The sequence below is a fragment of the Drosophila nasuta genome, chromosome 2L, assembly GCF_023558535.2.
Source record: "Drosophila nasuta strain 15112-1781.00 chromosome 2L, ASM2355853v1, whole genome shotgun sequence".
In the NCBI taxonomy this organism is placed as follows: Eukaryota; Metazoa; Arthropoda; class Insecta; order Diptera; family Drosophilidae; genus Drosophila; species Drosophila nasuta.
Genome location: NC_083455.1, coordinates 8,804,794 through 8,822,847, shown reverse-complemented (window position 1 = coordinate 8,822,847; position 18,054 = coordinate 8,804,794). Strand labels below are relative to the sequence as shown.

Below are 18,054 nucleotides of genomic sequence, written 5' to 3'. Positions count from 1 at the left end.
GAGAGCACACTGTAGCTGTTGTTTAATTTCTACTTATGTACCTACTCGTTTACTTTCTGTTGATATGAGCTGGAATAGGCGCCACTGGGCTATTTGCAGCATTGATTCAAATTTCACTCAATTGTTGGAATGCTAATTAGATAATAATATAAACAAAAGCTAATCATTAACATGAAATTATACCTCAATTGATAACCAGAAATAGTGCGGCAGCAAGTTGCTGACCGATTTCAGACGCTTATCTACAAATAGTATTATGTTTAATAACAAATCACGATGACTTAACAATTTTGTCAAACTATCTCTTGTAGTAATTATTTAAATTCTCCATGATATTTAAAAATCCTAGTTTATGATTATTGTGTCTATTGATCATACGGTTATTATATTATTTATTAAATAGAATATGAATAAGTATTTCATCATATGATATTACATTTTAAGAACAGCAACTCACGATGACTATTAGCTATGTGACTTTGCATTTTCGATGAACATTAAGATTTGTCTTTATTAAATTTGCTGCTGTTTGTTTTAGATTTGTTGATATATTAATAAAATCGTAACTTTCTCTCTAAGAAATTTGCTTATCTAGTAGTTTTGATTCCCTAATTTATTATTCGCTTAGTAATTATATGTAATGAATAAATAGATGTTGGTATTATATGATTATTTTTATCAGTTCTTATCAAATTGGGCTTAACTAAGCTGATACGGCATTTATAGCGATAGTCCCATTAGAGCTAATTTCAGTCTTCGTCGAGCTTTCCAACCTTCATGATGTCGTCGAAATTTCAGTTCTTGGCGTTCATCGCCGCCGTGTTAATTAATGGTACTCAGAGTGCAAATATTCTTGCTGTATTTAGTTGCCCCAGTCCCTCACATCTGATAGTGGAAATTTCAATGGCCAAGGTGCTGGCTGAGAATGGGCACAACGTGACAGTGGTTACATCTATGAAGCCTCATGTAACGCATAAGAATATGCATATTATTCAAGTGGATTTAACCGAAGAGGAGAATCGATCAATGAAGGACACAATGGCCAAACTGACGGCAAGAGATAACTCCGATACATTGTCAGCCTTATTTCGAATGCGGCAACAATTTGAATTCATGTTTAACAAGAACAGAGATGTCATGAAGGATCAACGTGTAAAGGATCTCTACGAGAACAAGGACAACAAGTTTGACTTGGTGATGATTGGATATTTCCTGAATAACTTTCAGATCGGCATAGCACAAAAACTAAAGGTGCCCGTTGTGTTGGCATCTTCAATGTTTCAATGGGAAATATTTTACAGTACGTTAGGCAATCCAAGAGAGATTGCATACGTGCCAAATATTGGAGTATTTGGTAAAATTGGCAGCACTTTAACATTTTCACAGCGCGTTTTCGGCTTGATTTCATTTGCGATACAACGAGTATTCACCTATTTCCTGGAAAAAGATAATGCTGCGCTTTACTAGTAAGTTTTTCGAAATTTTGTAGGTGACCGACATACACTTGCGATGAAATAACAGTGTTTGTTGTCCTCAAGCGCTTTTATTTTAACTGAATTGCATTTTATGCTAATAACTAACATAGTAATGCATTAAACATCATATTATACTTAGCATAGTTATGTAAATAAAATAAGACTGAGCTTAGCAGCCGCTCAAATATTTACATTCTTATATTATTTACATAACTATGCTAAGTATTGTGTTAATTGCATTCTTTGTTAATTATTATGTAAGATCTATAATGTTAATGAATGCATAACAATGCATGATCAGCGTTATCCTGCTATTATTTAATTGATTCTAATTTCTACAGTGAACTTTATGGAGATGATCCAAATATGCCACCATATGAGGAAATCAACAAGAATGTATCACTCGTTTTATTCAACACTCACGGCCTTAGCGAAGGTCCAATTAGGCCAAATATGCCGGGAGTTATTGAAGTTGGAGGTATTCAAGTTAAGGAACAACCTGATCCATTGCCCAAAGACATCGCCGAATTTCTGGATAATGCAACAGATGGCGCTATTCTTCTGAGTTTGGGATCCAATATTCAGGGCAAATTTTTAAAGCCCGAAACGGTGCAGAAGATGTTCAATGTTTTATCGAAACTCAAACAACGGATCATTTGGAAATGGGAGGATCTCAGCAAAACTCCTGGCAAATCTGCGAATATTATGTACTCCAAGTGGCTACCTCAGGATGATATTCTGGCTCATCCTAAGATTGTGCTCTTCATAAACCATGCTGGACGTGGCGGCATTACAGAGTCACAGTATCACGGAAAACCAATGTTATCTCTACCGGTCTTTGGAGATCAGCCCGCAAATGCTGATAAAGTTGTATTTGATGAATTCGGCCTCAGCATGAGTTTGTTAACACTGGAGGAGAAGCCTTTCCGCGATAACATTTTAGAAATCTTGGAGAACCCAAAGTATACACAAAATGTTAAAGCCTTTTCCCAACTGTTTCGAGATCGTCCGATGACTGCAAGGCAGACAGTGCTCTACTGGGTCGAATATGTACTACGCTATCATGGCGCACCTCATCTACAGAGCCCTCTTCTACATATGAGCTTCATAACAGCGAACAACTTGGACATTTTCACCATATTATTTGTAGTTTTGATAGTTGTTGTATTTGTCAATGCGCTTATTTTACGTTTGGTTTACAGAAAGCTAACAGGGAAATCAAAAAAGAATGAAAATACTAAAACCAACAAATTAAAAACCAATTAAACATAGCAAATTATGTACAATAGTGAATACAATAAATTAATAAGTAGCCAATTTTACAAAAATAGTTTGATGACAAGAGAATCAATTTAAACACCCTTACTTTTATCATTCGCCCAAATACGAATAATTTTGTTTTCTTAACAGAATGAATTAAGTAAACGAGTTTATGTTATGTTATAAAATGGTAAATGACAAAAATATAATTATGTTTCAGTTCAGAATAATGTATTTTATTTTTCACGCTAGTGTTGTTAATTTTAATAAATTGCCTTATTTTCTGTAGATCGATAGCCCGATTCAAAAACTACTAAATTTACTTATAAAAAAATTTCTATATGAATGTTTTCCGATCTATTTATTTAAGATTTTTCAGCCCGACTAAAAAAATTGACTAACTACGTTATTGACTGAATAACTACACAAGATAATTAGAGTAATTAGAAAGGAATATTGAAACTTTTTATACCCGCTACCCATAGGGTAGAAGGGTATTATAACTTTGTGCCGGCAGGAAATGTATGTAACAGGTAGAAGGAGGCATCTCCGACCCTATAAAGTATATATATTCTTGATCAGCGTCAACAGCCGAGACGATATAGCCATGTCCGTCTGTCCGTCTGTGTGTCTGTCCGTCTGTCCGTCTGTCCGTCTGTCCGTATGAAACACTGGATCTCAGAGACTATAAGAGATAGAGCTATAATTTTTTTTCGACAGCATTTGTTATGTTTGCACGCAGATCAAGTTTGTTTCAAATTTTTGCCACGCCCACTTCCGCCCCCGCAAATCAAAAAAATCGAATGACAAGCGTAATTTTAAAGCTAAAGTTCCGAATTTTGGTATATACAATAATAACTATAGTAGTTATGATTCCTGAAAATTTGGTTGCAATCAGATAAAAATTGTCGAAGTTATTAAAGAAATACTTTTGTATGGGCAAAAGCGCCTACTTACTAGGGGTCTGAGTTGCTTTGGCTGACAATCTGGTATATTGTGCCGTCTATGGTATATTTTGAATGCGGTGCTATGTCGATATACCAAATATACCATTCGGTATATTTTTAGTATTTTTGCAGTATTTTCGGTATATTTTGAGAAAATACCGCAAAATATATTTCTTTTTATTCCAAATGGGTAGCGGGTATCTCACAGTCGAGTACACTCGACTGTAGCTTTCTTACTTGTTTTATTATGCAGCTAAGTTGTGTTGTAGTTTCTCGTTTTGGCTGTTCATAAATCCGGTGGAATCCTAACTGTATGAAAGTGCGGGACAGTACATGTATAAAGATCTTGTTGCTATTCTTTTATTTACTCGTAATGTTCTATTAGCAACATTGGGCTGTGAAGAACCATTTGTTTGTGTTGGCGAGAAAAGAGATTTATCCAAATGAATCGCTGGCAGTGGCGATTTTTATTTCATTTGCGTGTTCCATTAATTCATTCGATTATCGCTCGCTGCCCTTATCCCATCTTGCTGCTAGGCGGAACTAATGGTCATTCGCTGCGTGTCCAGCACATCCATCGATTGTTGTTTACCACATTGCATTGGCCAAGCAGCCAAGGGGTCATCATGGGGCAAGGGCGGCACATTTTCGTACACATTTAATCGTCTGCCAGCCCATTGCAAATTCTTAATTAACACACACACACACAGACACACACATACGCAGACAAGCACGCACTCACACACTCACACAAGCAGATACATGCAAATAAATATTTATCGGCTTTCGTTAGCGCGTAACTCACTTGGGCAGGTCTCGGGTGTCGGACTCTCGTTCTCGGCCCTGAACACGGGAGGATGCTCCGTTCTTCGATCCAGCCAGTGCTGCACAAGCCCGCATTAAACATTTCCGCTTCCGTTTTTGTCCTTTTCATTTTGCTCAGTTCGTTTACACATTTATTCCCTTTGTGCGCTACACAAGCGAGCACTTGGATACATGAATTTAATTCAAATGAATTTAAATTACATATTCAAGTGAATATCAAAAGCAAAATTAAAATAACAGCTGTCGAAAATTGTAATAAATCTTATATAACTGGTTTAGTAATTTAAAAAATGTCTAACTTACTTAGAATCGATAACATTTCCTTATTCTATAACTTTTTTATTATTGCAATTTGTTGTAAGTACCGCAATTGCTCAACTCTTTGTAGGGGATTCAAGAGCTCTTGTCGTCGTGTCCTTCTTATTACGAGGATACTCATATCACGGCATTCGGCGCTTCCCTTTTTCCTGCCGTTGTTGGCGTCATTGTTAATGTGGCTGTTGATGTTGGTTGTCGGTTGTTGGTTGTTGGTTGTTGGCTGGTTACTTGGGTAACTGTTGCAATGTTAAGCGATTTAATGAAATATTTCATTGCATACTGCACGTCTCACTGGTCGGACTGTAGACACCGAGGAGCCTCCCCTTCCTTGTCCTTGCTCCTATTCGGAACGAAGCGTTGCCCAGAGTGAAGAGCGGATTGTAATGAGCTTTACACTAGACAACACTTCAAGCAACGCTCCACCCAAAGTAAATGTCAAATATTTGATTAGCCCCATTAAAGCAGCCCCCCCTCAAGTAACAACGCTGACCCACATGCCCCAAATGCATGCCCAATAAGGGTTGTTTTCTGGAAGTAAAACTTCATTATAATTTCGCTCATTAACTCGTTCGTGTGTTTTCTACATTTCTACTCATTTTCCTCGACGAGGTTGAAGGCTGTGGGCTAAGAGAAAAAAACACTTTTCATAATTAAGCGTTGTAATTTTTGTTTGTTTCGGGTTACTTTTTTTTTGGTTAGGGGCGCCTGTTTCTTACTTCTCAATTACAATATTTTTACCATTTTTGTATACCCTAAAAAATCGAAAAAAACGAGAATTTTTACTTAATTTTTAAACATTTGTAATATTAATTTTTTAGGTACTAAATTCAATCATCCAATGAAAAAATATATATTTAAATATTTTCTTTTTTGTCTAGAGTATCTTATAGTCTATGTTCATTTGCATTTTCGTTTACTCGTCCAGTTTGCCTTTGGTTTTGACAGGCTGAGGAAAAAGTTTTGCTTGATGGACACATGATTGCTTTGGAGTGTGCGGAGGCGAGTTTGTCTATTCATATTTCAATATTTCATTAACTCGAACTCATTCATATTTACTGACGTGTGGACGGGGGCGTGGCAGTGGGCGTGCGCTGCCATTAGGGGCACCAAAACTTGCTTGTGTAGCCCTCGGAAAGGACTCGATTACCATGATGGTGTAAATTCATTCACACAACATCAATTGGCATTGTTTGTTCCAAGCAATTCAATGATGAAAATTGCTGGGCAAATTTTACCAGCTTTAAGCTGACTTAAGGAATTTTCAATTAGTGCATGAAAAATGTCAAAGTCTAGTTCTAGGTTCTAGGAATTTTCATAATTATGCAGATGACTTGTCAAACTGTTTAATCCACATTTATATTGCAGTAAATTTAATTGAATTCGTCAAATCGTCCCTCCACTCCTCGACTGCCAGCAAATGCGGAATCTCTCATGTCAAGCAGCCATAGAACTTTCGCATTGCTCGCAAATACTGTCATTAAACGGCTAAAAACTACACACAAGCCCCAGACCAAAATGTCTATAATTTCTGTACATGGCAGCGACAACAACAACCAACAACAACTTCTATTCCTTTCTCTCTCTTTCTCACTCTGTGTGTTTTCCCTAACTCTCTGAGCATTAGTTATTACTGCGAACTATAATTTAAAATAAATGCCAAAGTAGCCGAAGCTCTAAACCGCAGTCCAGAGTTCTGCAAAAGAGTGGCAAGAGTTGTGCCACAAACCTGAGAGTGGGTCAAATGGGGAGCTATTAGGCCCCATCCACCATCCACTATCCATTCTCCACCATCCAAGTGGAACTGTTGCTCTTGCTCTCGTTGCTGTTGCTGTTGCTGCTGCTGCTCTTGGCTTTATAATAAATTTATAAATGAAAATATGAAAAATGGTCGCTGCGTGTTTTTGCCAAACTAAGCAAAATTTGAGCAGCTTAAGTAAACGCCAGAAAAAAATCCCTCTTTGCAGCTGTGGAGTGAACTTTGTGCACTGAGCAACCGGCTTCGTTGCGGTCATCAGTGTGCTGATCATGTAGGATTTGTGGTCTTTAACAGTCAACTTTTTCAGAAGGAGCAAAACTAAAAATATATATCAAAAGGAGGAGAACTAATTTTACTCTTTACTTGCAGAGCTAGACCGATATTTGTTTGCTGTTTTAATATTAGAGAACATCATTTTCATACTGCTTTTATTTCATTTAACAAATATCAAGCTATTAGTATACTTATGTAGTTATATTCACCTTTTATCTATGGCATACTCACTCGTAATTTACTGCATTTACTTGTATTATTTGTCCCCAATATAGAAAATATTTTCTTAAAAACAACATTTCAATTTTACTGTCTTCAAATCGCATCCAAACTATTTCGCAAAGTTTTATTCTTAATGACATTTCAAATTCAATGTCCAAAGCAGAAGACAAGACTCATCTAGTTCCGAACAACCGACAGCCAACCACAAAAATAAAATACAAAATACATTACATACATTGTTAGTGCAGAGTATATATATTATATTTATTTATGTAATTTCGGGAAAAAGGAAATAAACAAATGACAAGGACTACTGACACATTTTCAACTTTTTGACTTGTGAAGAAGCTAAAAAGCTGAATAAACTTTCACTCTGGGGCTATTCGCAGGACATGTGCATGTGTCAGGGAGAAACGAGAAAAGCGCAAATGGCCGGCAGCGTCACAAACAAAAAACATCTATGATTGAACGAGCTGGGAAAGTACTTGACTTAGGGATACCCTATTAGAAAATATGAGCTAAGGAAAAACATTATTTGATTTTAAATTTGTTGGTGTATTATTATGTATATTAAAACACATAATAAATAAATACAGATTTATGAAAAGTGCAAACAAACTCCTCCATACAAAACATATTGAAGGGTATTTTGTTAACAAACATTCACTATGAAATATATGCTCGATGGTCCCTGGACAAGTGCCATTTTGATTAGTTTTTCATGCGTTATGCGTTTGGCTTTGCAAACTTGAATCTCTTGAAACCAGCAAAAAGAAAATTAAATCAAATGTAACTTTAGGCGTTGTTGTCCTCTTGTCCTGCTCGTTGCTGATGTCCTTGGCCAATTCCTGTGCTTGCCGTTGCATGCATTGCTGTTCTCTGTTTTCTCTCTCTCTGCGCTGGAAATTAAAGTTTCAACTTCCGGCAATGGCAGATATAAAGTACAAAAGTGCAAAAACTTTCGCTATTTTCTTGGCCAACTTTCAAATGCATTTGCACAATATCTTGGCAAGAAGTCGCTGGCATATATATAGTCAATGTCCATAACTCAAGAGTGGCCCAACACCTGATGCCCAGCACTGGGGAGAGCAGAGAAAAACAACAGCTGCTTCACCATTGTCGCTGGTTGAGTGTGAAAAAGAAACATTTGCATATCCTGTGACCCACTTGCAATCATTTTTCATGAACGTGCAAGCAGGTAAAATAGCTGGCAGCATCCAACACAACAGCAGCGACATCTAGCGTGCAACATGCCAACTAAAGCTGGGGCAACGTAAAACAAGCTAAAAACCATTAGCGGGTGTGCTCGACTTTGGGACATCCGCTATCCATAAATGATCATTATAAAAATATTTATCAGTTATATTTATATTTATATTTAATTTATTTTTGTTATGTTTAGATGCTTAACAATATGGTTGAAATAGAGCTTTTTTTAGTTAAGGTAATAGTATCTTATTTCTTTTGCAAAAGACTTGTCAAAATAAATTCAAGGATTCAAGAACTCTTAAAATTTTCCATTTCTTCACTTCTATTTCTTATGTTAAGCTCACACAGCCATTTATGGTAGAACCGAGAAGTCCTTTGGTACAGTATTTTTTGAAATGGGGCTTATCCTATAAAGGATCCTTAAAATGCCACAGCTTATTTCGGTGTCTACTTCCATATTGTTAAAGAATAACCTTTTTTAATCACGTAGAATTTTATCATTGATTAAGCTTAAAAAATTTTCAGGACTTTTCTGAACAAATTCACCTTTGACAAGATGACCTTTAGTACAAAAATAGGTCGGACGATGGTAATAATATAAATAAAATACTTACCTAATTCAACTTTTGCAAATCGAAATTTCGCAATACGAACGTCTTCTTTTCCACTATGTTGTAATACCCTTGTTGATCAATGTATTACAAGTATAATAAGGTTATGTTTGCTCAACCGACATCATTTGCTTAAATTGTGGCGTCAGAGCAAGGGTAATGAATTTGAACCATGAACGAAAAACCTCGAACACATATAAAACTATGACAACGACAACTATGGGTAAGAATACATGGCAACTAAAGATTCATGCCATATAGAAGGCAGGCAAATTATGGAAAGTTCTATTTCGGTGCTCATTAGCGCAGCTCCAAAGTGTCAGCGTAATTAATAATACAAGCAGAGACTCTATAAAGAAAAGAAATCTATAGACTAAAACAGTGCTAAGTATTTTTATCATTTCCACACATGACACGAAAAGTGTGCAAGTGAGCAGGAGGGAAAATGGAAATTTATTTGCCTGTAATTAATCAGAGGAACAGAAAAAGCACGAGACGAAACGAAGAGTAAGAGAAAACTGCAATATTATTTCTGCTCTTGTTGTTCGACCTGTCAAGTGGAAAACAACAGTCTCTCCCCTCTGCCCCTACCACTCATTAGACCTGCGGCTTGTGGCATTCAATTTTCGAGAGAATTTAATTGACACGACACAGATGAAATTCCTGGTAAAGATCTTGAAAATTCGAAAATTTTGAAAGATTTTACTGCACTAATTGTTTTCGGCACATTGTTGGCATCATTTATTTTTTTGTTTGCCGATATACGGTTTTTACATTAATCAAAATGTTTAATTGTTCAATGCCAAATGGAATGTATTATTTTATATGCGCTCATTGGTAATAGTTTTGATGATTGAATTGGGTCAATTGCATTGGCGACTGCCTAAGCAAATAATCAGCTTAGATCAAATTTATTTTGGGCAATATAATACTTCTTTGTCAGTGTTGTTGGTTGCACACATGCATCTCTGCACATTTTTCATTAAAAATATGAATGGGAATCACGCCAAGCGTTAAAATGTTCTTGAATATTTAAATAAACGTTGTGTCATGTAAATATATAATATATGACACTGCCATTGCAAATATTAAAATAAGCTTTTGAATATGGAGATGTATTTAATAAAAATAATGTCAATAATATTATTTGACATTCTTCAATATTAAATGCTGCAACAAATAAATAAAATGGAACTTTCGTTACAAATTGGAATTGAACTGACCTTGCTCAACAGAAATATCAGAATACTGTATACATAATGTAATTGCAGTGGGGCACGGGGCCAAAACGATTCATGTAAATTGCTTTAGTGCTCAAAGTTATCAGTGGCTGCCCAGTCGTCTGTCAGTTCATTTATCGCACAGATACACAGCTAGAGATACAGCTAGAGATACAAATGCATAGACTGACATCGCATATATCAATCGCTACTAAGTTTCGGGTTGCCCCCCTCAATGAGAACGTGACATGAATTGCATCTAAGTGATTTTAATAGTTCACGTGCGCCTTTTGACAAAACGCCGAACGAACACTGACCAAATCAGTAGAAACGATGGCGTTGGCAAAAGGGAAACCGGGTAAACCGGGGGAAGGCAAAAGAGCACTTCAGTTCGTTGTTGCCGGGTCGCGCTTCCGTTTCCTATGCTTACCGGCAGTTCAATAAGACAATAGAGCAACCGACCACAATTTCCGCGCTGGCTAAGCAAATTTGTGTGCCCAGATCTGAGTTCTGAGTTCTCAGTTGAGTCGAGCATTCAGTATTGTTTTGTTTATGCCATGCACGGGATGTGCGTGCTTCAAAACTGTCAGTTTACGCACTCTCTATCTCTCTTTCGCACTCCGTTGGCCTCTTTCACCTTCTCTTTCTCTTTCTCTGCCTCTGTCTCTGTTATGTTCTACCTGGGGATCTGGGAGGCTTTCGCTTTCTGCCTGCACTGCGTGTAATGGACACGCGCCACCTGACTTAATATCAATTTCTACTGACGATTTCCCGCTAGCGATGAGCGCAGCTCGTGTCACGCAAAGTACTGAAAAAAAGATTCCTTTTTTGTCAACTAAATATCTACATTTATTTAAACTTCTAAAAGTACTCAATTACTTTTCTTCAAAAGTTTTGCTGTAGTTTAAAAATTATGTTTATATAATCAACACATTCTTTTTGTCGTGTCACCAAGCAAACTCAATTTACAGCGTATTGACATTTTTGACTACATAATTTTTTATAATGTAAACTCCTCACCGTATTCATATACTTTTCTTCAATTGATTTGCTTTATTTTTTAATTTTCCAATCGTGTTCATACTCTCAGCACACTCTACCATCGCTACATTTCTAGTGATGAGCGCAGCTCGTGTTTTTATTTTATAACGTCACACAACGTACATGATTTTTGTTTATAGATTTTTAAATATTTAAATTTAAGACTTCCTACTTTTATATTTCCCTTCTCTACCTCTTTCTTTTCCTTTTTTGGCTCGTGTTCTCAACACACAGTCTCATCTCTAGTTTCAACTGACGTGTGCTGCACAGTTCCTTCTTTTTGTTTTTTTTCTTTTCTGTGGTACCTGGGCCAACGCTTTGGTTTTTTGTCTCTGCAAGTTTTTAAGTCAAATGAATTTTTTATGGCATCAGCCCCAAACCGCAGCTGCAGCAGTTCCAGTGCCAGTTCCAGCCCCAGTTTCAGTTTTCAGTTTCGGTTTCAGTTCCTGTGCCAGGCTCCTTGCAAGTTACCTTTACGTGTTTTGAGTTTTAAAATAGTCGGCTCAACTCGACATCGTCTTGCTCGCCGTGTTCGGCGTGTGGGTCATTTGAAATAAATGGTTTTAAAATACTTTCAAGTGTGGCACATGGCAGGCCACAATTTGCAAATTGAGTTGATTGCGGGTGTAGGGCGTGGGGCGTGGGACTAAAACAGGTTGCTTTATCGACTCTGGGGTTACTTCGGAAAAGTGCTGTGTCCATGCTCGCCTGGACAGCTAATGAAGGTGCTAATGGGATTATGAGCCAATTAGATTGTTTGCGAAAAAGGTAGCACGCCCCAGACCATATTGACCTGACATAATGGGTATTTATATGCAAGAATAGTATTTGAAATTATTTGCTATGAATTATAATGAAATTCAGGGCAGTTGAACGATACAATATGTTTAAGATATTCAACACATTTGACAGTAATGTCATATATTTGATTACAGTGAAGTTAACTGCTCATATTAGGATCTTAATATTATTTTTGTTTTCCATTTAGCTAAAATTTTGGGGAGAATATCACAGTACATTTAACATATTTGAAAGTTATAATTATAAATTGAAGTAATTGGATAATTAATAACATTATTTAATGTTAAATTCTCTTTAAAAATTGCCCTGAAGTGGTATATATTTAAACGACAAAAATGACTTGAGACTAATCTAATCTTCGCTCATTTTGTAATTAAGTAATATGTAAATTCTCAGCTACGATTTGCCATGTAAACAGATAAACTAGTGATCGAAAGAATACTCAATAATATGTCATAATAAAAAATTAACTGATTATTGATTAAGCAAATAAATGGCATTATAACAGCAATTGTAAAACAATTTGTAGTACAGAAAAACAAAAGGTCTCTGTAATCAAAAGGAAATATTATTTAATTATGCACAATCACAGATATTTTGAATACGAATATAACAACTGTTTTAACATTCTCTTTATTGTCTACATAGAGAATCTATTTAACTAAGGAACAACTGTAGAGAGAGAGTGGGAAAGTTCGTAATTTATTCTGTGGCTAGTCCTAAAGCTAGTACAATGTCCTTTAGCCCACTCTATGGTCTTGGTTCGTGACTTTGGTTCGGTTTTTGGGTGTCGCTGGCTCACACTGATTGAGATTTGGTCTTTCTCAGGCCGGGCAAAAGAAAAGTCATTAGGTCATTAGGCAATAAATAATTAAAAGCCATTGTTGGCAGGCCAAGCACGAATATGCCACACTTCCCAACCTCACAACCTCCCATGGCTCTGTGGTTAAGTCACAACGGGTAGCCAAAAAAAAAAAAAGAAAAAGAAAAACAAAAATTATGTGTGCTGTGGAAACTTGTGAGTTGACGAGGAAAATGCGCTAATCATGCGCTTAACACAACGCACAGCAGAACTGAATTTATCACTCACACAAATTTCAATTACAGCGCAAAACTCTCGCTCTGAGTGAAACTGTGAAAATGCGTCGCATTTCCCTCAGGAGCCACATGGGAAGCGACACGTCGCGACGTGTGGAAGAGAAATTCACATTGCGCCAAATCCTAAAAAATGATGGCGAATACCCGGTAGTGCGTGCTCGGAAAGCGATCAGTGTGATTAATGAAAGGGGAAAGAACCCAAAAAAACAAAAAAACCCCCCTTAAAAAATGATGAAACCAAAGCAACTGAATGAGCTGCCAACTGAAAATTAGTATGGGAAATTAACAAGTGGCCGCCATTGGTCATGTCAGCTTAGCTCGAGAAGATTTCAAGCATTAGGCACACGTTGTAAGGAGAGAAAAAACCAACACACAACATATTCATAGAAATACCAACCGGTCAGGAGAGAAGAGAGAGAGAGAGACGCAGAGCTCCATTCATAGTGTTCGTACATATAAAATTTCCGGCTAATGTGTGGAATTAATCCCAGCCAAGGGCGCCAGGCGAAAGTCATCGAGGCGTGCCAACAGCAGGGCAACAGGGCAACTCAGGAACCCTCAGAGTCCAGGGCTCAGTTACCGGATTAGCATGACGGTGACGGTGACGGTGGCGTTGGAAACAACAGCAATAATGCTCATTGTACTCTTACTAAGGGTACGAATCTTGTTTCATTCAAAATGTGACAAGGTCAACACAACTAACATATAATATAACTCGCTTAAGAGCCTCAATTGTAAATGGAAAAAGACTACAAAAATAAAAAGATTTTAAAGAAAATTACTTAAACTTTCTCTTTTCTATAATATTTCATGGTGTTTTATGACGTTAAATTAAAATGTGCCGTTAAGTGCACATTGTGACCGTTAAATGAAAATTCATATAAAGCATTAAATGAAGAGCTACTAAGTGTTTTATTTATAATTCGTAAACATCTCTGAAGATTTGTGGCGACTTTAAATACGTAGAATACACCGCTAAGTGAATTTTGATAGTAAGTAAATTTTGGCCATTAAATGCAATTTTTTAAAGTGCAGCTTTGCTTGTATTAGATATGTGGTATGAAAAAAATATTAAATTTTATAGTTTTTATTTTACTTTATTTCACGATTATATGTCGCTAAGTGAATACTTCTATCTGTTCGGAAACAAGTATACTAGAGTATTACCGCTTCGGCTTGGAGCTTAATCTCATCCACGGAAGTGGTTAAGGCAAACTTTGGACTAAAGTGACATTCACATTTCACAAGGTCGATTTTTTTCACTTTTTCAGAATTCAGTGGACAATCCACTTGCCAAAAATGTTTGCCTGGGGAGTCGCTCGCCACTGTTTGCTTGCCATTTGTTGTCATTTGTTGTTTTTTCCCGCCCGCGTCACTGATGCAACATCGCATTCTTCCATCTCCTTCCGTTCTCGGGTTGCGTCTACGATTTCATCTAGTCGATGGCCACTGACTCTTTACCAAAATTTGATTCAATCCATTATTTTTATTTGCTGATACGCCCAACCCTCGCATTTCCATCATCAAATCGCATATAAATAAATTTTTCTCTTTCCATTTTCCATTTGCAGTTTCCCATTGTTTTCTTTGCCTTCGCTGTTGTCGTTGTTGTTGTTGTTGTTGTTGTCGCTCCTGTTGTTTTTTTCCATTTGGTTCTTCACGCGCACGAGACAAACATCCCCGAGTGCAGTTGGCTGCGTAGTCCCAGGTGTATTTGTTTGATATATTGCGCAGTTATTGCACTCCCCTCAATCCCCGCAACCCCTGGGCATGCACTCCTATTGATCCTGGGAATGCATCATGTGTGCGACGTATGTTCAAATTATATGCGTTTCTCGCATTTTGCCATTACGATATTACCGTAATGCAATTTAATTGAGTGTTCGATTACAGCAGTCGATCGCTCTACACATTGAAGTCGACAAATTGAAATGCATCAAGGTTATTTCGTATTTGATAAGCATAGTCGATCAGAAAAAAGTTAAGGGTCGTGAAATCAATACGGTTTTTGGGCGATCGGTAAAAAATTAATTGAAATGCACAGCCTCTATACAACTGAATAATTGAGTAATGAACACCCTTAAAATTATATTTCTTATATTAATTGATTATTAGAGAAATCACTAAATATTTATTTTATCACTTAAATCACTTAAATTGTGCTTCATATTATTTTCACTATTTATTTGTATCAGTTGCATTCATTTATCATATAACTAACTCTAATTGGGTAAGATATATCTATGAAATATTTATTACGTATATTACTTTAGCACTTCATTGAATATGTTCTCTATACCTTTTTCTTATTTTAATGAATTTTACATATTTAATTTACAGTTCAAATATAAGTAATTGATATAATTGTTTAACATTATTTATATTACTTTATATTTGTACAAGTTTTTAAAAATGTATGTATACATATAAAAGTTTTACATTAATTATCAATAGTTTTATTATTAATGTATACTAAAAGAGTTAATTATATATATATTATATTTATGCGGTCGATTTTATTATTCATATTGAATTAATTTAATTTATACTTTCAACAATTACATTTCAAATTTCATCCATATTCCGTAATCCATCTTTATAAATATAATATTGCCAGAGAAATCTTTTAAATTTTCAGTTTAAAGATGCTTTGATTAAAATTGAAACTTTATTACTTCCATTTATCAGCTCCTGTTACTATTCGAATAATCATTAACACCCTTCCACAGCGGTTTCTAATGGCCAGCGACATTTGTGGTTATAAATTTTATCCACTCACTGACCACGTTCACTGCAGGAGTTTGCCACATATGTCGCCTCTAAAATGAACAAATATACTCATATTATTGATACACTTGGAGAGTAAATGTGGCATATTATGTTGCCCCAGAGTATTTTGCGCAAAACAAACTGAAAGAAAGCGCAAGAGAAAGGCAAAGAAAAATAATGTATTATTGTTCAAGTATAGGAGTATTATTGGCAAATATGAAACACCTAAATGGAATGCTGAATGCTGATGTTTGATGCTGGCAACCCCTAAGCTTGGAAGCTGTGTGGCGACACTTGCCGCAAATCAAACCGAGGCTGCAAAATGACAGAATGTTGTTTGTGCCATCGACATCGACATTCGAGTTTCGACTGTGGCAACAATTAAGTTTCCACATGAACAGCATTTAATGTGCAACTGATTTTCAACATCTGTTTTCATTTTTCGACTTCCTCGTGCAGAAGGCAAGCCAATGAAAAGGAAATGATGTAGACGACGACGTCGACGACGACTCTGCCTGACTCTGTTGGATTGCCATCTAAATTTGGACTTGAAAAAGTGTCGGAAAACATAATTTTGATAGTCAGAGAGCAGAGCACGTGACGGCAGCGTCGCACTTGGCTCAGTATCTTTACAGTGGCGTTAATTAGCCACAGCCACTTGATGTCTGTCTCTCTACAGCTGCTAAGAGTGAGAGAGCGTTAAAGGGGAGCAGGGCCATCAAAATTCCCTACTTTAACAAGGCAAGGGTTACACTTTCCCCTCTCTTCACCTGTGCTCCGTTTATGAGGCACGTTTTCAGCTGCTGTTCGCTGGAAAGAAAAAAAAAACAGAAGTCATAAAGAATAACAACAACTGGCTTTTTAGGCTGGTCAGGGCTAATCCTTGATGCATGTCTGACACTTTCCACTGGCGGCAGCGACGCCAGCATCTGCGTCGACTTCGCTGTCGACGTCAACGACAGCGACAAGTCGCCAAAACACTTTAGCTGCTCATTAAAATTCATCCACGCAGATTATTAACATTTGCATCTAATTTGCATTTGTAAGATACATGGCCGACAATTATGTGGATGCCGCACATATTGAAGAAGGTGGAGGAGACAAGTGGGGCAACGGCAGGAGGCAGGAAGCAGGAAGGGAAACCCTTGAGAGGGAGGAATGGAGATGGCGACGAGTCGGCTCCAATGTGGAAACTTATTTATGCATGCGTTTCTACAAGCAAAATGTCGCCGGCAACAACAACAACAACAACACTGCCACTAACAGCAACACTTACACCAATACTAACACCAACACACATTCGCACACACACACACACATACACACGCTGGCAGTTGCATAAATTATGCTTGGGTCGACAGTGGAACGAGGCGTCGGTTCAACGAGGTTAAGTGTAATTAAATTATCAAATTATTGCCAAGTCTTAGGTTGCAGTTTATAATCTGGCACATCAGCGTTGTACCTTCCCCTCTCCCTCTTCCCATCAACAAATCTTCTCCAGCTTCATCAGTCTTCAGTTCAGTTTGTTTGTGATATAAACAGACATTAGGCAAAGTTTCAATTAGTTGGCGTTAAGTGGACTCTCAACGTCGAACGTCTCCATAACTATCGCCTCCTCCAGAGTCGATGCAGCAAAACTTTAGTTTCATAAATTCAGATACTTCAGATAGTAGAAGCAATGGGATCATCGCTTAACTTGCTAAACCACTTGAGCTAACCACATGACTGGCCAATTGTTACGGTCAAGTTGACCCCAAACTGTTATCAGCACTTCGTTCAGCTGCCGGTTGCTTGTACATACACCTAAAAGATACATATTCAAATTTATATTCAAAATTAACAAGAGTTAATTATAATTTAATATGCTGTTCATAATAGGCTCAAGTATTTTCTATAATTTCAAGAGACAATTAAAGCATGAATAAGGATAATACAACATTAATTAATGTCTATTGTGATTAATATGATCTAAGTGGAACCAAAAACTTAAACGTAATCGTATTTCTAGTTAATAGGTTTGTTTTCTCACTTGTCTGTTACACTGAATTTAATTTTGAATATAGATTTTATACTATATTGCTATTTGCTTCTTAACACAATTCTTCATCAAATCATTTTAGGAAAGGAAGTTATGCAAAAATTTAAGGTTTAATTTCAAATTTTTTTTTTATAGTTTCAAATTGTAATTTTATAAATAGTCCTCACTTTTGATCATAATTGTATATTTCG

At 36.6% G+C, this 18,054-nt stretch overlaps 1 protein-coding gene across 1 annotated transcript; it reads left to right on the top strand.

The window, feature by feature from the left end:
- The first annotated feature begins 766 nt into the window (after positions 1 to 766).
- Positions 767 to 2,801, top strand: LOC132795097 (UDP-glucosyltransferase 2-like). The gene is made up of 2 exons (XM_060805551.1): positions 767 to 1,466; positions 1,817 to 2,801. The coding sequence occupies exons 1-2, from the start codon at positions 778 to 780 to the stop codon at positions 2,739 to 2,741; spliced, it is 1,614 nt and encodes a 537-aa protein (XP_060661534.1). The 5' UTR covers positions 767 to 777; the 3' UTR covers positions 2,742 to 2,801.
- Positions 2,802 to 18,054: the final 15,253 nt, after the last annotated feature.

Coding starts and splice junctions, on each gene's coding strand:
- LOC132795097 (XM_060805551.1), top strand. CDS start 778: ATGATGTCGTCGAAATTTCAGTTCTTGGCGTTCATCGCCGCCGTGTTA. Junction 1,467..1,816: donor GATAATGCTGCGCTTTACTA/GTAAGTTTTTCG, acceptor TAATTTCTACAG/TGAACTTTATGGAGATGATC.